This window comes from Haliotis rufescens, unplaced genomic scaffold, assembly GCF_023055435.1.
Source record: "Haliotis rufescens isolate VD_foot unplaced genomic scaffold, xgHalRufe1.0.p SCAF_19, whole genome shotgun sequence".
Taxonomy (NCBI): Eukaryota; Metazoa; Mollusca; class Gastropoda; order Lepetellida; family Haliotidae; genus Haliotis; species Haliotis rufescens.
This window is the reverse complement of record NW_025963879.1, coordinates 23470632-23495989: the sequence shown is the minus strand read 5'-3', so window position 1 is coordinate 23495989 and position 25358 is coordinate 23470632. Positions and strand designations below refer to the sequence as shown.

Genomic DNA, 25358 nt, shown 5'->3' with positions numbered 1-25358 from the left:
CGTGATCTTGCAACTGGGTCTGTTATTACCGAGGACGTTTAGCCGTGGAATCGTAGATCTGTACCCTCTGCCTTTACAATCACAGTGGGTGACATTTATTTGCCACGACCTCCACAAGTTCTGTAATAAACAAAAGAGCCGTCACATTCCAGAAGACCGCTTTTGTGCCCTCAGTGTCCATTTACCTTTAAACACACCAACATATTCTGAAAATGTAATTTCGGAAGTGTACATGTATATAACAAAACATCCATACAAGTACCAACTTATAAACAAGAATAGGCATAAAATTCTCTTAATGAAGTGAATCAAATTGAGCAATTTACCGTACAAATAAAATATTAAGGAAATTTAAGTTCATTTTCCGAACATAACGTTTGAGTAATATAAATACTTGCATAAGGTCAAAATTTGAATATGTTTCTGAAGTGAGTGAGTGAGTATGGTTTCACGCCGCTTTTAGAAATATTCCAGCAATATCACGGCGGGTGGGGGGCACCAGAAATGGGCTTCACACATTTAACCCGCGTCGGGAATCGAACCCGGGTCTTCGCCGTGACGAGCGAACGCTTGAACCACTAGGCTACCTGACCGCCCCTTCTGCAAGAGGAAGTCGTTGTACTTCAGTAAAGGGATGAAAGCGTAATACTCATTTAATAAACGCGTGTGTAAACTGGAGAAGACGCAGCAAAATCTCTCATCCTTTTTTGTCCAGGACTCGTTGCACAAAGCGATCTTAGCACTACGATTATGGTAAGCCTATGTTAAAGTATGGGAGTTATGATCGTCTTAGCGCTAAGATCGCTTTGTGCAACGGGGCCCAGGTCCGTACGTGTCAATCTCAGGATTGGTTTCCTTACCCCATATTTTCAGCGCGGCGCTGAACGATGTATAGCGATAGGTGCATGTTTATGTCCTATCAGTGTAACGTGTTGTCATGTTTATCACTTTATGTTTTAAACTATTTGTATATAAAAAAAATACATACTAAATCATTCACCAGATGTAAAACGTTCTCAGTAACAGATGATTTTTGATCGCAGTAGATCCGACACACAGTTAAGCAAAATCTTTCCTAGTCATTCATGAATGTATCCATACACTCTCTTTGTACAGAGCAAATGAAAAAAACAAAACAAGCAACGCCAACATGGAAAAGGTTATATATTAGCTACAAACTACCAAACGTTTATTACATTATCATAATTGTCTGCAGAGATATTACTTGTATGCCATACCTACATCTGAGAAAATGTTTTGTCCGTTGTCCACAAAAGGAAAAACACAAGACGTGGCTTTCGTTTACCCACACGCCTTTCCGAAACGATACTATTGATGTCAGGAACAATACCGGTACATATGCATGAGTAAGTTATTTCTTTGGATATTGTTTTTAATAATTGTTAGAACCATTGTCGTTTTGGTTCAAATTGTCAGTATATAGGCCAAAACGTGTTGCACAGTTAATTTCCACACGTCTGATTCAGATGCTAATACTCGCAGTTAGGGCCAGTTGACGGTTCGTATGCGAAATTGGCTGTGTGGTCCTTTCACGAACATACACACGTTTGTTTTGAAGAATGGCATTAATCAAAAAGAAGGTATGGTATAGAGCCTGTACATAGTAGACATTCCCTGAAATGCCCTTTCATACGTTGTACGGTTATATAAGGCCACGTCATACCCACAGATCACGTGGAAACCATCTGTGCCTGACATGCGCATGTTGGAATTGTTTGTTTTTCCGTACAGAAACTGTAACTTAGGCTGAGAACTTCCAACCCTATTTCAGTTCAAGGCTAGAGAACCAGGGTCCGGGGGGTAGGGGGTGAATATCGATTCCTATCAGAGGGTGTGCGGGACTCAGCAGTGATGTATCTGGGACGCATATAAAGTCATTTTACAAGAAATAATGGTGTATTTATTGTTCGTTATTTGTATCGGCAAAAATAGATCGCCTCCGAAATTCTTGAAAAAAATAATTATGCTTTATATTGTTGGAAAAAAAGGCTATTGTCTGCCACAAAAATTCATCTTCCCGAGGCAAGAGAGTTAACTGACTTTAAAAGTCCAGTGGAAACTGGACTTTTAGAGTCATTTAACTCTCTTGCCTCGGGAAGATGCAAAAATTACATTGTTGCAATGTGTGTGTTTTCTTAGAGAATATTTTGGCTCATAGTTTTGACTAAAATATGTGTTTTGCAGTGATGGTGTTCTTTTGAGATTTGTGTTAAATAGTATTTGGGATTAAGGGGTCTGCAAATTAGACTCTGAGTGATAAAGTACAATGTAGATGGTATTCGGGATTGTTAGCACTGGTGGTAGGATAGATTTCTGCAAATTGAAGTTCTACCTCATACAACAAAGACCCCTTCAGCCTTTGTGGCAGGCGATAATATCGGAAGAGTAACGAAGGTGTCACGCGCTGGGAGGGAACTTGTTAGGGTAAGGGATTCGTCCCCACTCGCGTCTATATTTACGTAGCCTACAAGAAAGCTTGTCCCGGAATGGTATGAGTTGGTCACGAATGGGGCTAACGGTCAAAGGGAGACAACTCGATCAACGATTTCATGCACTCAGTGTTTCAGTGTTTTGGACCAAGATGAATGTATGCCGAGTGGACATGGACGTGGTGTCTGCACTGACGATTTCAATTTTATTCTGGTACACCCGGCTTATTCCTCTACCGACATACTACATCGAAAAGAAAAGGGGATCAGTGCCGTTGATGGTCAAAGGGAGGTAACTGTAAATCACGTTCACATTTGCCAAACAGACTTACCTCCCTTTCACACAAGGGACATAACTCTTGATTTTGTTATACGCGATTGCCTCCCCTTGATCGGGGGCACACGCCGTGTGTGAAGTTTTCAGCGTTACACGGTGCGGAGTTTAGAGCAAGGGAGTTAACTCTTGCACAAACACGATTACTTCCCTTTGACCGTAAAACGACAAGCTCCTTCCAAGCGCGTGACACCTTCGTTATACACTTTCGGTAACGTTGCGATAGTACAGAGAGCTCCGCGAACACTACCGACTACCATGTGGTCCTTTGCGATGCTTTAGTTTCTATGCCACATCCATTTTCAGAAGAAAATGAATCGCATAATGAAGGTAGAATATTCAAACGCGAAAGTTGAGTTAAACTCGCGTAACTGAACCAGCTTAGTGGCAGTTATGATATCGAAAGAATAACCACAGTGACGCGCTGGAAAAGATTTCATGCACTGATCAGTGTTTTGAAGCTAGTGGAATATATGCTGAGTGGACATGGGTGTGGTTTCTGGGGTCGTGCACTGATGATTTCAATTTCATTCTGTTCCCCTCGGCTCATTCCGTTACCTACATACTACATCGAAAAGACATTACATTTGAGGGGCCGTGCCGTTGATGGTCAAAGGGAGGTAACTGTAAATCACGTTCACATTTGCCAAACAGACTTACCTCCCTTTCACACAAGGGATATAACTCTTGATTTTGTTATACGCGATTGCCTCCCCTTGATCGGGGACACACGCCGTGTGTGAAGTTTTCAGCGTTACACGGTGCGGAGTTTAGAGCAAGGGAGTTAACTCTTGCACAAACACGATTACTTCCCTTTGACCATAAAACGACAAGCTCCTTCCCAGCGCGTGACACCTTCGTTATAAACTCTCGGTAACATCGCGATACATTCGAAACCAACTCGTGTTATTCCGGGACAAGCCGAATAGCGACTCGTGCCCCTCTCATGGCCATTTTTGCAACCGGGTTCCGTCTTAGCGCAAACGGGCATACCTAAAACAATTGTCAACTCGTTGCGCAATGGTTCACATATATTTCCCCATATATTATATATATTTCAGATGCAATTTAAAGCACATCGGAACGTGCGGAATGATACAGTGTGATTGAACACATTTAACTGTGTCTTGGGTATATTTTTAGATGCAGGACATATGTAAAATCAAAACTTATTTCTGAGGGATTCTTTGATGAAGAACTTGAAATCATACGCGCATTCTGATTGGTTTGTCGTATTTTCGCACATAACATTCATCGATAGGGGGACGAGTCTTCTTGCAGGTTACGGAAAGGGGCGAGTGTTGACGAATGATCGCGATAGTACAGAGAGCTCCGCGATCACTACCGACTACCATGTGGTCCTTTGCGATGCTTTAGTTTCTATGCCACATCCATTTTCAGAAGAAAATGAATCGCATAATGAAGGTAGAATATTCAAACGCGAAAGTTGAGTTAAACTCGCGTAACTGAACCAGCTTAGTGGCAGTTATGATATCGAAAGAATAACCACAGTGACGCGCTGGAAAAGATTTCATGCACGGATCAGTGTTTTGTAGCTAGTGGAATATATGCTGAGTGGACATGGGTGTGGTTTCTTGGGTCGTGCACTGATGATTTCAATTTCATTCTGTTCCCCTCGGCTTAATCCGTTACCTACATACTACATCGAAAAGACATTACATTTGAGGGGCCGGGCCGTTGATGGTCAAAGGGAGGTAACTGTAAATCACGTTCACATTTGCCAAACAGACTTACCTCCCTTTCACACAAGGGACATAACTCTTGATTTTGTTATACGCGATTAGCTCCCTTTGATCAGGGGCACACGCCGTTTGTGAAGTTTTACGCGAGACACTGTGCGGAGTAAAGGCAAGGGAGTTAGCTCTTGCACAAACACGATTACCTCCCCTTGACCATTAAAAACCACAACTGAAAATTGAGATGTTTCTTTCCTATGCCAAACCTAGACGTGCACGTTGACTTTTATTCACGTTGCCAATTTGGCAGAGCTTCCAAACCCAAGCCTAACTATATTCAAGTGCACACTGCTAAAGATCATTTTCTACATTAGAATTGTCGTTTAGCTGAGATTAAAATTAGTCTTGACGTGAGAGCTTGATATTTGATTGAATATCATGAGTTAACAGGCCTGTATACTTCAATATCTATCTTCAGCACACAATGGTTTTCATTCTTGATACAGAACTTAATATGAAACTGAATAGGTCAGGTCAAACTAAGGTTACTGGTCATTATCCTCTGCCTCGAAGTGGAAGGGGGATATAGGGATGGGTGCCGTCCGTCACACTTCGTTTCCGTAGCAGAACACAAAAACCATGAGAGATATCTTCACCGAACTTCACATAGATATGTCTAGTGGTGAACTGGTGGCTTTTGATACTTTGGGATTTTTTAGATAATTATATTTCGAGTTTCCATGGCAACGACTTTAACTTAGACTGAAAATTGCAGTAGTCCTCGTTTCCGGAGCAGGTCTTGAAAACCGTACGATATTTCTTCATCAAACTTGGCACATAGATAGGTCTAGTGGTGAACTGGTGCCTTTTGATAGTTTGGGATTTTAAAAAAAGTTATTTTTCGAGATTCTATGGCAACGACTTTGATTTAGACTGAAAATGGCGGTAGTCCTCGTTTCCGGAGCAGATCTTGAAAACCGTACTAGTTTTCTTCATCAAACTTGGCACATAGATAGGTCTAGTGGTGAACTGGTGCCTTTTGATAGTTTGGGATTTTTTAAAAAGTTATTTTTCGAGTTTCCATGGCAACGACTTTGATTGAGACTGAAAATGGCGGTAGACCTGGTTTCCACAGCAGATCTTGAAAACCGTACTATATTTCTTCAAACTTGGCACATAGATAAGTCTAGTGGTGAACTGGTGCCTTTCAATAGTTTGGGATTTTTAAACAAATTATTTTTCGGGTTTCCATTGCAACGACTTTGATTTAGACTGAAAATGGCGGTGGTCCTCGTTTCCGGAGCAGATCTTGAAAACCGTACTATATTTCTTTACCAAACTTGGCACATAATGTCATCTCACAGTATTGAATACATTTCCTTTCTTGTCGGTAAGTTCTGCATTGCTTGAGTGTATGTTCCTCCAAAAGTGTCATGGACACAGTTGTTGCATTCACTGACTAACTTCATACAGAAACACAACTCATTACAAATACAACAGTGTAACTGATCTTAAACCTACTCAACTGTATAAACAATATATATTCTTGTCAACCATACTCTGTACTTCACTTGCTTGATAATGGTGTTAGAACCTACACCGAAACCATCGCTCCTAATTGTAATAAAGAAGTTGTTTGTCCATGTCTCATCCTTACTCATTACAAATTCAGTAACATATTCCATCATAAACTGCAGATGGAAAAACAACACCAGGAATAACTTTTTTTTAGTGCTGCAATTAGGCCATTTACAAAAAGGCCCAGTGAACATAGTTTACATGAGCTAATGCATTGCATACAACCCGACATGTCATACTGGCGGGGGATGTGAGTATTTCATGCTTGTTTATAATAGTACATGTAGTTAGAAAAAATCCTGCAAATCCCATCAAAACAAAATAACAACAAAATAACATAGTTATTATAATCAAGCATAAAATGTGTCTATGAATTCACTACTGGTTTGTCTACGAATTCACTGTTAATTTTGTCTGCGAGTGGGGAATGGCTACAAATTTGCTGTAGGTGAATGCCTAAGAAAACCAATTTGTAGCCATGGAGAATTCGTGTCCACTTCTAACTCGTAGACAAAATTCACGGTGATCTCATAGACAAAACAAGTACATTTAGAACTAAGTGACGGTTTGTACACAAAAGTGACTGTGGTTATTTTACAAATATACCCGTGTGAATGGTGTCAATCAAAAGAAAGGTATGCGACAGACAAGTTGACATTTCCTGAAATGTCTTTTCACACCTTATAAGATTTTACACGGTCAAATCACAGGACCGTGTTCCTCAAAGAGAATCTTTAGTCCAATATTGGTTTCAGACAGATAAATTTATTTAATAATATAGGTCATCGGTCCACAATACAATAATATTCAAAAGGTAATATCCTGCATACAAAGGTATTGATATTAAATCAGTATTTCCTCATTTCTCATTGCCAAAAACATTAGCTAAATATTGTCCAGTATGATATATGGAAAGTATGTTGATTTCATTGGCAATGGGTGGATACACTTATCAGTTGACATAAACATTTTTATTCCACTGCAGGATTCAGGGCTCTACATACGTCTTTCCTGCAAGAGTATATAGAATGTATTTTTCTCAGTTGTACAGCCATAATGTCATCTTTTAAGAGCATCAATAGATTGTACATACACATATATTACCAAATATTGCATTACAAGAATAAAGTTTGTTTATAAAAAGTAACATGTATTCACATATTTCCGTAACACTTCATGCCGCAACATGGGAGATATCGTTTCCGACACGTGTATATTTTTCTTTCTTATATCCAATCAAATTCTTAACCCTTGTTCGATGTACATAATCATAGATGTTTTTCACACTGACTGGAATGGGATCTTGGAATCCTCCTAACTGTGCCAACTGGGCATTGTATTCCCATTGATGAGGACCCATCTCATGTGCATGTCTCCTTGGCAACCCACGTGCCATACGTGCGGCAAGATCATCGGCTTCATCCTTCTCCATCTCCTGCCTTGACGGCAGTTGAACTTTTCCGCTGAGGATAGACATCACAGTACTTGTCTGAACGTGGAATTGTGGGAAAGGGCAAACAGTTTTGCAGAAACCAATCAAAAACAAAGATGGAAACTTGGAATGAACTAAATGCTTGTAAAGGGGAGTAATTCGTTGGTCTTCGTCGACCTTGACCCCTATTTTGGGGTCAAGGAAAGGGAAGGTGTACTTGTAACCAGTGCAGAAGAGAAGAGAGTCGATCGTTGTTTCCTGATCATTCTCAAACACAACCGACTTTTCCTTTAAATGTTTTATTCCAGGAACTAGATGAACGTTTTCCGGCAACTGACATTGTAATGGCGCCTTTCTGCTGCTGAGGAACACCTGTAAAGCAATTTGAGATGAGGATAACGAGAGAATAACATGTCATCGTGAAGCTAATTACTCCTTGATTGTTTTAATTATAAGCTATGTTAGAATAAATACTGCAACATGTCAATACACTGAGTCATAAGATTCTTTAGCTTACCTGAAATGTTTTGAAATACAAATTAAATTTGCACCTCTTTATAATCTTCATGGGATCGTATTCTTTATGCACTTAATCTGAGCTGCATGCTCCAGTTAACTTCAGAGAAGTTATCAATGCTGCACTTTTCATTGGGCACATGAATTTCAAAGCTTAATAAAGTTTCAAAGGTAACAAAAGTCAGTCCCCCCAAAAGAAAGAAAAATCCCAATAAAAACTAATTAATTAAGTGATGCTACATAAAACAGTGTAATGTTGCTTATTGTAATGACTTTGTTCAGGGACAACAGGCATATTCAGTTAGGTGATGTAACATTATTTCTGGGACAGTCCATGGAACTTTTGAGCTTCGTGAATCATGTGATATTCAAAATTAACCATTCCCATTTTCACTGCACTCCTCAGTCCCAACAATACCACATCCAACTTATCTTGTCTTTTGCATAAACTGTATATAGGTACTACATTTCATTTTGACTCAACAAATACCTCTTTGGCCTCTGAGCTCACGTCGATAGAGATATCCTGCCCTGAGGCTCCCGCCCCCAGGAGAACCACCTTCCTCCCACGGAACGCTGACGGTGTCCTGTAGTTGTGGCTGTGAAGTACCTCCCCCTCAAACACATCCAGCCCGGGGGTGTCGGGTATCAGGGGTGTAGAATAGTGCCTGATCAAAATATACAAGTGTTATATTCACATACAAATATATATGTCTTCAGAAATGCCACTTGGCTTCAACATAATATTTTCCAATATTGATTACTTCCCTGAGTTTCCATTGAATAACAAGTTCAAGTCTGCTGGGTTTTTTCCAACATGGACATGAAGCCAAAGAAATGTTATCTGATTACATCTCTATGAAATCTTCATTTTGAGTGTAGGAATTCCAGCCGAGGGAACCTCGACCAGCTTATCTTTACAAGACATCGCTCTTTATACAAATACCCATTGCAGACGATAACCGATTCAAACTCTTCTGTCGTCTGCTCATTCCTGTTGTCTGCTGCAGAATATGTCACATTCCATTTGATGGCAGAAGTGTTGTTTGGTTGACACACTGGTGAAACATGTTCAACCAATGTCTTGAACTGAAATACATATGATGAAAACAATTTATACTGAAACCTTTAATACTAAAAATTCAATATTAAAATCAGTAGCAGTAAAACATACTTAGTAATCATCCATATGGATGACTTATTCCAAGGGTTCCCTATTTAGGGAGTTTCTTCAAACATGGAGCCCTTTACACTGTAATAGTGATGCTACATAACTAAATTCAGCATAAAACTGTCTCACTAAAATAGGCATGTTTTTTTATGATTTTATTTCTTTTTGGAGTACACAAACAATAAGTTTACATAATATAGTTCACATGCAATCTTAAATACATACAAGTTACAAAGTATATACATGTATAGATGATATCAAACAACTATTCCAGTGTCATATTGTTGGATTGTGCAAGTTCATGGGTTTAAACAAATAGGTGGTGACAGAGACCAAAATGTCATGAACTGTGTGTATTTACATTGTGAATATGATATATTTCTGTCGATGTAATATGAATCAGATATTTCTTGTTTGATGTGTGGGAAATTTGGTATGGAGTCGGAAATGTTTGATTTGAATATGTTTTGCTTTGTTACAGATATAATATGATTTAATACATCATTTCGTTTTTGTTGCTATAGGCATGTTGATGTGATTCCTTTACTATATACAGACATTCATCGACAGTTACTCAATCTTTGTAAATCCATCATTACAGGTTTACCTTGATAAATTTGTAGAGGTCAAAGTGTTGAGCATAACGCCGAAGGTATTCGGCAACATCTGTGTGTTGGATGAAAGACGGCAGACTTGAGTCAAAGGGGAAGTCAGGAAATGCCATGATCTCCTTCGGAAGGTTCGTTCTAAAATGGTACAGTTACAGTGATCAAATTAGATTATCTGAAATCTATATTTCTTTCCTTGTTTTGTTTGTTGTTTAAACGCCACCCTCAGCAATATTCCAGCTATATGATGGCAGTCTGCAAATAATCGAGTCAGAACCAGACAATCCAGTGATTGACATCATGAGCATCAATCCACGCAATTGGAATACGATGACATGCATTTAGCAAGTCAGCAAGGCTGACCACTCAATCCCATTAGTCACCTCTTACGACAAGCATAGTTGCCTTACACGGCAAGAATGGGTTGCTGAAGACCTATTCAACCTCGGATCTTAACAGGATTCCGATTTGGTACATGCGTGTTACGTCATCAATTCTGTTCATGTGTATGACGTCACGGTTGATAACACAATTAACCCTTTATCTTACAACATTGTCGCATTCAAGTTATGCATTGTGACATTTGTTAATAGTTTGTTATGTCTTTACGTCATAGTCATCGATGGTCTAAGGGAGATAACTCCCAGTAACCTCATTCCTTGGGTAACTCTGTAGCTAGAGATCTTCGAATATGTTTGCCTTCAACGTAGACCATGTGCACCTGTAGCTATCAATAAACTATATTGCCAACTCAGTTCTGCTTCCCTTATACACAAAAGATACATTCATTATACATTGTAACAAATGAGTTAACAGACAAACAAACTGCATGTGCTTGAATCAAAGTTTCATTAGTGCTATGAACAGCAGAACAGTTTATCCGCGATCCGCGATTTCCTACTGCGATAATGTACTTACCGTAGGTTCTTGTACATGCTAGACTGAACCGGCAGGCCTCGTTCATCTGTTCCAGTTTTATCTGTGTAATTCCATGTTCCGCCCACCTCTGCACTGAGCTCGAATCCCACGGGATGGAAACCCCGGGGGTGTTCCTTGAGAAGCCGTAAGGCGCACAGACCAGCAGCCCCACTTCCTATAACAGCTACCCTCATGCTGCAACCGTGTAACTAATAGTCTATCCTAACAAACTCGCCTAGGTAAAACTGCTGAGTAAAATGTAGGTCGATACATGCTCCACCTCAGTGCGTGCTACCTTCGCCATTCGTAAAGGAACCGTCGAAGTCCTATAACGCTGCCTGGAGTTTGGATAGCACTACGCGGAATCATTTGTGACCAACTCGATCCTTATGGAAACCTATGCTGTAATGGAATTATGGAACGAGTTGGCCACGAATGTATTTTACTGCAGAGTCCGAATTTGTTAGGAACTTGTTATAGTATTTGTTAAATTCTTTATTCATCATATTTATATGAAGTTTTATGGGATAAGTGAGTGAGTGAGTGAGTGAGTGAGTGAGTGAGTATGGTTTTCCAGCAATATCACGGCGGGGGACACCAGAAATGGGCTTCACACATTCTACCCATGTCGGGAAACGAACCCGGGTCTTCGGCGTGACGAGCGAACGTTTTAACCACGAGGCTACCCGACCGCCCCTTTATCATGTTTATGGGATGAACGATAGCCAGAGATTGGTCATGGAAGGAGTAAACAGAATTCCATTTATTTATATTACTCATTAAAATCATGATGTGTCGTTTTACTTTATTTTTGTACATTACCTATTTTATGATATCAATAAGTCATTTATTGATATCACAAAATGAGTTTTTGATATCACAAATTTAATTTCATGTGATATCAATAAATGATGTTTTATGTCTAAAATCCATTTTATTACAGATCTATCTTAATATGTATTGTATGAAGGAGCAGATTTGATCAATATTTCATTCTTTTTATGACCGATTTTGGGATATCTATTATTTATTTTGTGAAATGGTAGACAGTCGCGAAACCTATGATGATAATTAACAAATTAACACACAAACACGTGACTGACAATTATATTGTTGTGACTTATTTACTGTATTGGGGCGGTCGGGTAGCCTAGTGGTTAAAGCGTTCGCTCGTCACGCCGAAGACCCATATTTGAGCAAAGCTTGGTTTCATATGGTCCTGATGTAGCACTAGTATCTGACACTTATCCATCTTTGATTATCCAGTGTATTATATCTCCATTCTTGTATGATAACTACCATGGACCCATTTGCTGCCATAGTTTTGTAATGGAAGTGACTGCATCAGCTTCACCTTTCTTATCACTAACTTGGGGGCGGTCGGGTAGCCTAGTGGTTAAAGCGTTCGCTCGTCACGCCGAAGACCCGGGTTCGAATCCCGACATAGGTACAATGTGTGAAGCCCATTTCTGGTGTCCCCCGCCGTGATATTGCTGGAATATTGCTAAAAGCGGAGTAAAGCCAAAATCACTCACTCACTATTTACTGTATTATGAGTGAGTGATATTGCTGGAATATTGCTAAAAGCGGCGTAAAACCAAACTCACTCACTATTTACTGTATTTTGAGAGTGAGTGCATCAACCAAGTAAGCGAGCCCGACCACCCGATCCCCTTAGTCGCTTCTTACGACAAACATGGGTTGCTGAAGACCAATTCTAACCCGGATCGTAACGGGTCGAACCAAGAAGTGAAGTATTGATATATAAGACGAATTCGATTTTTAGATATGAACAAATACGTATCGAATTTGTGATATGTATAAAGACGATTTAGTGATATCAAACACTGAAATGGTAATAGATTTGGTATCAATTTTTGTCACTAAATCGTTTAAAAGCATATAAATCATTTTTTTTGTAATCTCAATTACTCGATTCAATGATATCTAAACAAATCAAACAAATTGGGTGCCTCCTATGTCCTTGTATCTTTGAATAGATGTTTAACAGTGGAAAGTGATGGTGCTTTGTTCGTTTGGGGGTTGTGGTAAGGACAAACGAAGTATGAACAAAAGTACTAGTCAAGTATGGCGGCGTCCATGGAAGCATGATATGTCACTCTTTAACTGCATGCTTTGAGGGTTTGACAGTGTACAAAGAACGTTTGTGAGACGGCCGCTCAGACCTTTTGGATTCAATCTATTTGTGAAGGGTATACTTTAAAAATGTTCGTCTCAGCTGATGACAAGAAAAGGAACTGGGAGGATTTCACGTTTATTTTGGTAAGCCGCTTATCGTAAGAATACTGAATGAAACAGAATACGTAGTAAATAATATTTAATTTACCCTAAGATTGAAGGTTATTACCCAAGTGGTTGGTTTGCAGTTTGAAATAAGCCCAAAAACAGCACAGCTTCAAAACGGACCCAAAATATGATACAAATATGAGTCTAGCATTTGAAGTCTGATATTGTGAGATAAGCATTGTAACATATCACGTTTTCTTTCATTATGTTTTGAAGATGGTTATAAACAAATTGGAAAGGTACATAAAAGTGAGATAACAACAAATTTGTGTATTAACTGACTTCATTTTCGGGAGAGTAGGGTTTGTGTCTCGGTTTTTGCTGTGCCCATAAAAATTTAATGCTTTGATGTTTATATGGGCAGCCATTCAGTAGCAAAAATACAAAGTGGAAATAAACGACAAAAGTAAGCAATAATAGTCAAATGTCTTGAACAAAGAATGGATGCTACAAATAAAGGTCTTTGTTTACCAACAAATAATGAATTCAAAATACAAAACAATACCAATGAACAACTCGCAAACGATATAGACGTCATATGTAAAGAAAGAACAATGTGTACTAAAGAATGTCAGTGCATAAAAAGGACACAAAACTGCTAAGAGACAACGTTGACAATAAAGAATGTCAGATGGCGCTGCAATTTATCGGCTTGTTCCTCAATGTATATGATAAATGCACGTTGAAGTGCTCAATGTATTACATCATTCCTCGTGCACTCAGCTTCTGACATCATATATCGATACATGTTGCATTTATATACCAGCATTCAGTCATCTTCACCAGAAACACTTCACATTTTGATAAATATTATGCTCTGTGTAATCCGACATATGTCTAATTAGTCACAGTGAATGTATTTTGTACACAACCTTCAATAAACACTTATTTAACACTTAACTTATATTTATGTCATTCATATATTTGAAACAACAAAGGGACAAATTGTCGCACAGTACTCTTGTCGGTGTGTTGAAATTTGCTGTTTTTTTACGCATACCAATATCTCAGACAGTACTTGGCAGTGTCTCTTTTTCAAATTGGGTTAATATTTGCTGCTACATTTACACCATCACAAAGGAAATTTTACATTTTACATCTCTCAGTAATATTATAGTCATGAACTAATAGTCTGAAGTAGACCAAGTGCTGCAATATTTTTGCACAACATTCACTTTTCAGAACTATCATTCGGTATCACATGCTGAGTGCAAGAGGAATGACATAATACATTGAGTACCCTGGAATATCATATACATCAAACAAGCTGATTAAACTCAGAATGTTTTACAAATCGCAGCGCCATCTGGTGTTCTTTATTGTCAACGTTGTTCTTTAGCAGTTAGAAGTCCTTTTTGTGCACTGAGGTTCTTTAGTACACTTTTACATATGCCGTCTTTCATTTGCGTGTTGTTCATTGGTATAGTTTTGTGTTTTGAATTCACTTTTTGTATGTAAAAAATGACCTTTATTTGAAACATTAATTATTTATTTCTTAGATTTGACTATTATTGCTTACTTTTGTCCTTTATTTCCACTTGGTATTTTTTTGCCGGATGGCCGCCCATACATTTAACCAGTTATTATATCTAAATATAAAACAGTTGCTTTTTGTTGCATGTTGGAGTGGTACCTAATCAATCAAAAATACAATCTAATTAAAATCAGATATTTTACTCAAGATACAATACCTATCTGTTTGAAGATCTGACAAATGCATCACTAGCACATAATTAATATTATATGATAGAATACTTAAAAATCAATTCCAAACATTGGAGTTTGCAGTGGAACATACTGGTACATATTTGTGATTGTATACATGTTATATGAAGAAATACACAGAAAGTTTACCTTCCAAAATAAGGAAATATAATATATCTTGTACATTTGTCCTTTGTATCTACTATCTGAATTAATAAGGACATTATTTAATTTTGATAACATTGTGGAAATTCTTAAAACATAATTTGTATCATTTTATTGTAATACCACAATTGTGTCAGTCATTTGAAGTTTTAACTTGGATATCTTTTTAGCTGTCTGGAGCAGATTTTCATTACTTGTGGTATACTTCACCAGAATATTATGAATCATCTGATATCAATATTATAAATAAGCTCTGAAGTGAAACATGAGACTATATGTAATTCTTGTGTGGGGGTGCTCTGCTTGAAATAAAGAAACTATTTTTTATATATTTGCCTTATGGATTCAACAGAATGTTTTGTCAAATGAATATACATATTAAACTGCAAAATGTATTTTGATTTTGACCTTCCCAAGCTGATTGCATTGCCAAAGAACTGTAAACCCTAAAGTAACCATAGAAGTGTGCCTAATATGTTAGCATAGCATGGCCATGTGGAATTTCAATGACTTAATTTTTTGGCCTCTGGAATGTTGCAAAACTACTTTCCCCAAATTGAACTTTTTTTACAATAGAACTATTTTTTCATTGCATTTTTAAGCAATGTTAAACATCTATGGTGTCATATTCTGAGAATTTTAAGACAAATTGAACTGTATTCTCCATGATTTTCATTGTATAATGTCAGTGTCAAATAGAGTCTTGGGAATCTGGGTAAAGTTTGATATCTAGAACTGGGATTTTCTGAAGGTCTAGCTTTCTTTTTAACACTAAAGCCTCTTCTAATTTACTGGCTCTGTTACCAGAGAAATACACATGTAACCTGGACCAAGCCCTCACATTAGTGATAAGAACAATATTAACATATTATAAAATTGGGAAATGTGTAATCCCAATTTGGGACTCTTTACTGACATTTGCTCCGTCTGAGCAGGTCTAGATATGAAATCCCTGATAGGATTACATTCTCAGTGATTTGCGTTTTATTATTAAATTTATTTAAGAATTGTGTATACATTAGCAAACCAATGGCATTTAGCATCTCTTTTGAGAACATTTTTAATTTAACTCATGCAGGATAGTGAACCATACTTCCAACGGATGGAAAGAGAGAGACATCAAATCGGAGTGCAAGATCTGATTTTAATGACATTGACAAATAGAATAATGTCTGAATAGGAAGTTATTATTCTCCTTACAGACAGCCATATATATAGAATATTGCTGAGTGCGGCAGTAAACAACTAACATGTGAATTTCTCTAATTAGGTCTATTCTTTGTTTGAGTTGTGTACCCTACAAAGTAGGGTTTAAAAAATAAGTCTTAAGACTCATTGAGTTGTTCCTCCCCACGGAAATCTTTAGTAAAAGGCGAAAGATTTATGCGAGGTGAAGAGAAACCAGAGTTAACAAATATGGGATTAGATCAGATTGTATACTGCCCTGTTAGGTTTTCAGGTGAAGTAGCTTCTCAAAGAAAACCTGACCATTTTTTAATCAAATAATATATTTGAATCTGTATTACTTCAACACTTTAGAGTCCAGACTATTTGAACTCAATTGTGATATTTGTTACAAATCCCACTGATTTACAATAACATAGCTACAGTCACATTTGAACAGAAACTGAGTTGCGTGTTACCGTCCACGTCCACCCTTGCGTTTATATCTAAGCTATTTATAGCCCCACCTTTGTCAGCAAGGTCTGCCTGGTGGTATCAGCTGCAACTGGCAAGGTAGAGCTATTAATAGATGGTCAGGGTCATGGTCAAGCCAGAAATCGACTGGCATTCATGGCCAGCAGGTCAAGCCTGACTACAATATCTCATCCAAGTGGTAACAGGGACCATGAAATATTTTATGGTCTCTTGTCCTAATAAATATTTGTTATGAAATGACACATGATGCATTACCTTCCCTAAAGTATTAAATCAGTTTATGCTTGTTTAGGGCCAGTTTTACTGCTGTCAACCAGGGAGCAAGTATCATTGCTGTACAGACAGGACAGAATCTAAATGTGTTTCCAGCAGTGATCTTAATCACTATGTTGAGTAGTTTCATCTACGTTAGGTTTATGGAAGAACAAAAAGAACATCCTTCTGATTGCAAGAGTCTTATAGTTTTTGGTGAAGGAATATCTTTATAGTTAAGCGTTTGAGGATTCCTTGTGCTTCAGGCTATCATTCTCGCTCATCCTTATGACCAGGCCGAAGTGAGTGAAAAGTGTGTACATTGTGGCATGATTTATTCTATAAATAGAAAAACTGGGTGAACGTCGGCCATTGCTTGCTGACTCACTAATGATATGCTGAAGAAAGATTGAATGAAAACATACCTGCTAAATCTTTACACATAATTAATTTTCTTTAAACCACAATAGTAATTGTGTTACCATCTATGAGGTAATCTACCAACAACTCCAATTCAATAGCTAAGAGAATTAAATAATTGTGATAAGTATGACAGAAAACACCAATTTCTGAATAATGTCTTTGAAATATGGGTCTAAACATTTCCTTAGTTGCAGTACTCTGGTTTCTCTTCACCTCGCATAAATCTTTCGCCTTTTACTAAAGATTTCCGTGGGGAGGAACAACTCAATGAGTCTTAAGACTTATTTTTTAAACCCTACTTTGTAGGGTATACAACTCAAACAAAAGATTGGACTGGAAGTGCATGGTAGCATTAAGAAGTCATGTGAGCTCATGGTACGGAACTTTGACTACTGTCTGTCCATTTGTCCATAAACAAACGTTGTTGTTTTTATTTATGCTGCACTCAGCAACATTCCAGCAATATGACTGCAGCCTGTAAATAACTGAGTCTCTCTCAGACAATCCAGTGATTGACATCATGCAATCCAGAGTCTGACCATGAATTATTGGCTTCTTCTGTGGGCATGCTACAGGGATGAATGTTTGTTTGTTGTTAACGCCACACTCAGCAATATTCCAGCTATATGACGACGGTCTGTAAATAATCAAATCTGGACAGACAATCCAGTGATTGACATCATGAGCATCGATCCACGCAATTGGGATCAATGACATGCATCAACCAAGTCGGCGACCACTCGATCCTGGTAGTCACCTCTTATGACAAGCATAGCCGCCTCTTACGGAAAGCATGGGTTGCTGAAGACCTAGTCCACCCCGGATATTCACGGAATGATGTGTGGCACTATGGTGTGGTTCATGGTGTTGAAATTAACATTATTTTTTTCAAAATAAATGATAATTCAAATTACGAAAAAAATGAAATAGTCCATGACTTTAGCAACTTGTCCAATAGCCATTTCGAATAAAATTCTGTTTGGTCAGTAAGGGTTAGAAATTAATTTATATTTTCACTAGTCCGCAAAAATGATATTCTACAGAGTTGCCATCTACCTAATGGTAAAACTGGTAGACCACAAGGAAATGTCACTTGTCCTTCAAATTTTACTTGTCTCAGACTACCAGAGTTTTGTTAATTCTTGTACCCTGTGGACTTGTAAGCTTTGCTAATAAAAGTCCATACATTAACACTATGATCTACTGAAAATGAGGTCGAGCCTAGTGGATTTATCAGTTTTTGGCACAGGCAGTTTAAGGTTCTTCACAAGGCCCAGAGAGCTGAAACTTAATGAAGATATACAGGACACTAGTTTTACTTCTATGTTAATAGAATGGAAAATTATCAAATTTGTGGAAATATTTAAAGCACCCTCATCCCAAGAGATGATATTTCAATAGGATATGAAGCATTACAATCAGTTGTCCAGAGTGTTTCATGTCCATTCAGTTTCGATAATACCCTGGACCCATTCACGACCACAGCTTCGTTTTGAACCCCATGACACAATGTTATATATAGTCATCCAATCAAATTACACTCGTGATCGATAAAACTTTTGTGATACGAAAATAGAGATGGTGACGTCATTTCTGATCCGAAGCTATTGTGGCGAATGGGTCCAGGATATTTATCACAACAGAATGGACAAAAAAAATAATATATAAAATATATAAACAAATAATATAGTGCTGTTCTTTAAGCTGGACCATTGCTGAATGCCAAATTAAACAACAATGAAAAAACTTCTGTGCAGAACATCCCTTAGCTATTGTCCACTCACTCATTGCAGTCAAGTATGTAAGGAATGATAAAGAAGATAAATAGTTTCATATTAGGGACAGGGATTTATCTAGACCTATTCAGAGGCCACGATTTGTCTGCAGCAAATGTTGGCAAACATTCCCTAATGGGGACTAAATTAGTGGTTATAACTAATGTGATGGCTTGGTTGGATTGACTTGTATGATATCATGATACTTGACTTTTTCACTGATATCAAGACCAATAAAGAGGGTTTAGTGCTTAATATTACATTTTTGAATGTAATGTTATACAATGTTAAAAGACCTCTGTATTTAAGAAATCTCACCTTTAAGAATGCCAATTTTGAACATAAAAGGGCTCTTAGTTTGGAATCATAGATAATCCTGAAGGACTTCTCTACTTGTTTCCAGCCATGTGTGTCTGTTGGGAATGTTGGTCAGCTGACAGCCGATCTGGTCATCTCAACGTTGTGGATGGAGAGAGTCGGCTATATCTACCATGACAGCATCCTCCCCATGGTCGGCAACAACCCCTTTGCTCACCATGACGCAAACATTTGTAAACTCACTACCAGCTGTGAAGGTAACTATGACAACAGAATAACATACTTAGTAGCAAATGTAAGTCACCTTATCCATTGGCTGAAGCATTCATATTTTTATGATGTGGTGTGTTGACCATCATCTGTCTGTCCATCTGTCTGGTCATCGTTAACCAATAATCTCCTATGAGGTTATGCCTAAGGCTTACGTGACTTAAATGAATCCCAGCTATGGTGTCTCTTGAAAACTGCTTACAGAATTCCATATTCCACAGCGGCCATATTGAAAATGTCATTTTTTGTGATTACTTAGCCATTTCTGCATGTATCAGTATGAAATTTGATATGCAACTATGATGTGGTATTATATATAATATGGCATAGAATTCTGGCATATTTTGAGTTTTGATCTTCACATACCCCATTTACCCAGTGTCATGGTATTTTTTACATCTATTCTGAAACTCCAAGGTCAAAGGAACTTACATTTTACATGAAAGATCCCAGCTAAGCTGTCTCTAAAAAGTGGTCAAAATTCCTATCCCATTTAAGACATGGCAACCATTATTTCTTCATAATTCAGGTGAGTTCAGAGCCTTGTGGCTCTGTTTTGCTTGTATGTTATCTCTGTGCTCAGCCTTAGAGGGAAGGGGCAGGTGGAAGAAAACAAATAAACATCCCTGTGTTTGAGAATATTACCGTTGGTTTTTGTTTAATAAATGTGAAAATATTGTATCCAGAATGTATGCAGTTTTGTAAACAAGCACCTGTTCAGACTGTATGTGATGTTTTCTTTTATTTCAGTATATGAAAACGAGAGCAACAAATTGGTTGTTCTTCAACAGAGGTCACCATTTGTGAAGGTTAGTAGTGTTTTGTATTGCCTGTAACTCAGATTAAACCCTGTTGACAGATCCACATTTGGAATCTAGTGTTCTGGTGCCCCATTTTTGTAATGGCAGTTTCAGTAACAAATAGTTTTTGAGACGGTCCCATGTACTTTTCTCTTCACACACGACCTGTGTCACTGTCCCAGTCAGATATGTTTAAGAAAAAAAGTTTGCTCTACCCCCATGTGAAATGAACTATTATAGTCAAAGCATGAGGACAGTTGCTTTGTCTATAATAGTTCAGGGCAAAACTATACTTTATTACGCTACACATGGGGGTAGAGCAAACTTGATTACTTTTCTAAGATGCCAAATTTAAGACTAAACAAGTGTTTTATTGGAGCTATAATTAAAATCAAGTCTGTAATGACCTGTGACGTAAATTGGAAATCCTCGAACAGGGCTAACTGACAGGTTTTTCCGCCTAATTGCCTGCCCCCCTATGTTAAGAGACATATTTATGTTTTAAACTTGAAACAACATCACTGAAAAATGGTTGGTTTATTTTTTAATAGGTCACATTTCATAATCTGTTCAATGTATGGTTATCCATAATCCCATGCAGCAATAAATATGATTTTATTTTGAGTTTTATTAATTAATTTAAATATTAATTTGCTTCAATATAATTACATAAATCAAAATATGGTTGACATCATCTTACCATATTTCTTCCTAGGTAATAATCATTATGTGACAAGTCTAAAACATTTTTACCAATTGATAATTGCTTGATAGTAATGAAAGAACGATGTTACTAAGGATATGGAGGTAATCTGAACAGCATCCTGACATCAGCCCATATTGACATAACCCAAAAAGTGTTCTTTATCGCAGGCTAAGTAGTCTGTGTCTTTGATCTTTAATAGCATTATAGAATAGCAAATAGAGATTGCCAAAATTGACAGGTTATCTATTCAGGCATCAAAGTTGAAATTGTGCATCTACATGTAGTTATGCACATGTGATCTGTTTTCTGTCTATTTCGAATGGTTTGGTTATATAACATTTGATTCAGACGGAGCATACACTTTATAAATGTTTTCTTTGCATCAATATAGTAATACGACATGTGTGACTGTCAGGGCAGGGGAGTGAAACAAGAGAATGAACTGCATGTATGTCTGTATTAACTCAGGGCAAGAAGAAGAAGTTCATGACATGGCTGGCGGAGTGGACGAGGCTCCAGAAGTTCCGGCAGGTGATCATACTGACCAGTAGCTACTCAGAGGAGAGACTGGATGTCCAGTTACAAGGGTCAGTCATTAACGCCATAAACACTGTCTCTACTCTCCTGCCTGTCCAGCTCATTATGTTTACATGCTATTTCACACACTGGTACCAATCTTAACATCTATTCTGCAAAATGCATAGGTGCTAACTATGTCTGAGTTGCTTCCCTTAGCTGCCAGGATCTGCTGGTCATTGGGTGGGAATACCAAGTTCGCCCCAGTAATGATCAGCGCCATATGACTTGAAGCTGTTTAAAGTTGAAGCCGACCTAATCTTTCTTCCAGTTAGCGAGAAATAGACATGAGAAGTATGTTTGACGTCTGCTTTTTGTATGAAAGATCCCAGTTCCGGTTCGTCCCATCAGAGTCGATGGACAGGAAGTGTGGTGACCTGTTCCGCACGACACTAGGCTGGCAGGAGCTGGAGCGAAGAGCTACCCCGACTGAACTCACCATCGATGGCAGCTCGCAACAGAAGCTGCTCTACATGCCAGGAAGTGGCATTGCTAAACAACTCTTTGAGAATCTGTAAGTTGGTTTTATAACTGTCTTCCTCATTGTTCCAGTGTATCATATCTCTATTCTATCAGGATATAACCATGGACTCATTCACCACCGTTCCTTTTCAGTCTGGTTTGAATAACACAACACTAATAATAGCTGCCCAATCAAATTACAATGTTCTTTCACAATTGAAGCAGCTCTATATCCAGTTATCAACTCACGAAGTTGTGTGCTGTCTCAAATATAACTGGGAACATCTTGCAGCAAAGGGACTCCTACCCCTGTCATCTTTTCCAGCAAGTGTATTTTAAACATCAAGGGCTCTCATCAAGTAGATCCATACCAAACTCAAGTTAGTGATAGTGAGTGAGTATGGTTTTATGCCACTTTTAGCAATATTCCAGCAATATCACACCGCGGGACACTAGAAATGGGCTTCACACATTGTACCCATGTCAGGAATCGAACATGGGTCATCGGCATGACGAGCGAACGCTTTAACCACTAGGCTACCCGACCCCCACCAAGTTAGTGATAAGAACGGTGAAGCTGATGCAGTCACTTCCATTACAAAAATATGGCAGCAAATGGGTCCATGGTAGTTATCATAAAAGAATGGAGATATAATACACTGGATAATCAAAGATGGATAAGTGTCAGATACTAGTGCTACATCAGGACCACATTAAACCAAGCTTTGCTCAAATATGCTAATTTGTCAAGTTTCAATTCATTTTGTTACATTGTCATAGGGTCAACCTGATTCCATTGCTTTGTGCCAAAGATAATGAGATTTCTGGACTATCAATGTCTAAACTGTTTCATGTTTCATTGTTGTCAATGCAAGTTCTATTGTTTCAGCAAAATGGACACATCAGTTGTTGTGATGATGATGTTCTGTTCAGAAGGGGACAATGCCCATGATGCTGTTGCCATGGTTACACAGTTGAACAATTGGCTTAGGATTGTCTCCCTAAAGGTAAGCAGCAAATCAGATTGTAGTGAAATTGACATAACTTATTAAAGGTTGTCATCAATGTCTAACATGGGGCTTCACATGTACGGTGAACATATTTGTTGAAGTCCCATCTTGCAAATGACACCAGTTAGTAGAGATCAAAGTATTAGTATGTGTTTTGAAACAATGTCTTATGGAGCAATCGTGACTGTCCACCATTGCATGAATCTAGAAGCTGCTTACTTCTATTCTATATGGACAACTCCACACTTCCGGCTTTTGAACGTATCAAGTGAAGAGAATGTCATGTTTTGTTTGTTTGTTTGTTGTTTTACGCCGCACTCAGCAATATTCCAGCTATATGACGGCAGTCTCAGAATAATCGAGTCTGGACCAGACAATCCAGTGATTTTTTTAAATTGTTCTATCAAGAGAAGTTGTCATTGCCATGTGGTGTTTGGCTAACAATTCAGTCAAGGACTGTTATGGTTTTGTAGACTTGTGACAGGACCAATATAGAGGAAAGGATTTAATGCTCACTTAAATATATTTTGATTGAATGCATGTTTAAAATTCAGTGTTTTTAATTTCTCATTAATTAGGCAAATAACAACTTTGAACTCCCAAATTTGAACAAAATAATGACTTTCTCCTTATTTGCCTGCACTAAGAGAAATTCCTTTACCTATGCTTGTCATAAGAGGCAACTATGCTTGTCATGAGAGGCAACTATGCTTGTCATAAGAGGCAACTATGCTTATCATAAGAGGCAACTAACAGTATCGAGGGTTGCTGACTTGGCTGATGCATGTCATGGTACCCCAATTGCCTAGATTGATGCTCACGATGTTAATCACTGGATTGTCTGGTCCAGACTCCATTATTTACAGACCACCGTCATATAGCTGGAATATTGCTGAGTGTTAAACATAGAAAAATACCTGCAACCAGTTATAGTAAAGCATATTCTTAAACCAGATTATCAAAAGTTTGCATCATTCATCAGTTCACTAATGTAGCCATTTACACTTCATTGCATCATGAATCGGGTGTTTTGTGACAAACTCATGTTAATCATGTGATTTGTTTGTTCAGGCAGCTCCCGGCAGTGAGGTGGGGAAGGAGGCAACCGGACCTACAGAGTGGAAGATCCCGGTGTCCTGGCGCCTGGTCTTCGGAACACGAGCAGATCGAACACTCTTCCACTAACGAAACAATGTCAAGACCAGATATACGTTGGGCTGGAATTTCTCAAACCTTCATCCAGTGGGTGCACTGTAATGAGACGCAAGTCCAGCATGGGAGAGTGCAGACCTAAGATGCAACTAGATCAGGATGTAACAAGTAATACCCACGATGGCTTCTGATCCTTGATGTGCGAGTACCCAACCCACAGGGTAGTGGAAGATCCATAGGGAGGTGCCGAGGCACCCATCCCCCTTTATTTCAGACATTTGTCAGTAACTCAACCAATATTTCATTTGGCACATTACTATCACCTGGTGGTGGTGAGAATGATTTGTACAGAATACCATGGTCAGCTGTAAACTACTGCAAAACGCCCCATTTACTGTTGGTTGATGATTCATAAACAATGCCATCTTTGGTATACACAAATGGAACAGCCAGACCTTTTGGCCTTAATAACGTTAGTTGCTTGGCTATCAAGACCCTTGTGGTACCATCACTGCCGTTGTCATGGGTGGATTTTTGATGTGAACCAATAATGGATGTCATGATATACCTACCTGAGGTATTGTCACATAATGCAATACTCAATTTTGCATGTTCCACAACTAACAAGAGGTTGTTGCCATCAACCAGTTTGTATTTACTTTACATGACTGGTTCATTTGGGTTTGTTATGATAGTTGTATGCAATTAGTTACCATTTGGTTTTGTGATAGTGTAAGATATTACTTTTGGAAAACAGACAGATATATAACATGGATCGATATATATGGGTAGGTGTACATTTGTGATGAACCATATTCATAACACTCATTGTTGAGCCATTCATTTTCATATCCTAAATTTACGCAATCATTTGTTATATCATGAAAACAACTGTAAACATTTTTATAAAAATTAAAAAAATAGATGACATTGCACTTTGTTTTCTTTTGGGTTTGTGCAGCAACTTAGGCAATTGTCTTCTCATCGTGAACCAACTTCACAAGCTTGTTCCCACCCATGATGACACCAAAAGTTATTCTCGATTCTGCTTGAATATTGCTGTCTCAGCAGATTT

General features: G+C 38.2%; 2 protein-coding genes and 2 non-coding genes across 4 annotated transcripts; 2 read left to right on the top strand and 2 right to left on the bottom strand.

Annotated features, from left to right (window-relative positions):
* Positions 1 to 6804: 6804 nt before the first annotated feature.
* Positions 6805 to 11109, bottom strand: LOC124135346 (flavin-containing monooxygenase FMO GS-OX-like 2). The gene is made up of 5 exons (XM_046500634.2): positions 10705 to 11109; positions 9786 to 9924; positions 8954 to 9096; positions 8498 to 8675; positions 6805 to 7863 (listed from the first exon to the last, which is right to left on the bottom strand). The coding sequence occupies exons 1-5, from the start codon at positions 10896 to 10898 to the stop codon at positions 7234 to 7236; spliced, it is 1284 nt and encodes a 427-aa protein (XP_046356590.2). The 5' UTR covers positions 10899 to 11109; the 3' UTR covers positions 6805 to 7233.
* A 1655-nt stretch (positions 11110 to 12764) lies between these two features.
* LOC124135345 (proteasome assembly chaperone 2-like) lies at positions 12765 to 25213 on the top strand. Its single transcript, XM_046500633.2, has 7 exons — positions 12765 to 12987; positions 19393 to 19564; positions 20328 to 20386; positions 21552 to 21670; positions 21985 to 22173; positions 23011 to 23128; positions 24203 to 25213. The coding sequence occupies exons 1-7, from the start codon at positions 12931 to 12933 to the stop codon at positions 24314 to 24316; spliced, it is 828 nt and encodes a 275-aa protein (XP_046356589.1). The 5' UTR covers positions 12765 to 12930; the 3' UTR covers positions 24317 to 25213.
* On the bottom strand, positions 16175 to 16290 carry LOC124135413. Its single transcript, XR_006861234.1, has one exon. It is a non-coding gene; the product is annotated as a U5 spliceosomal RNA (small nuclear RNA).
* Positions 17408 to 17523, top strand: LOC124135414. Its single transcript, XR_006861235.1, has one exon. It is a non-coding gene; the product is annotated as a U5 spliceosomal RNA (small nuclear RNA).
* Positions 25214 to 25358: the final 145 nt, after the last annotated feature.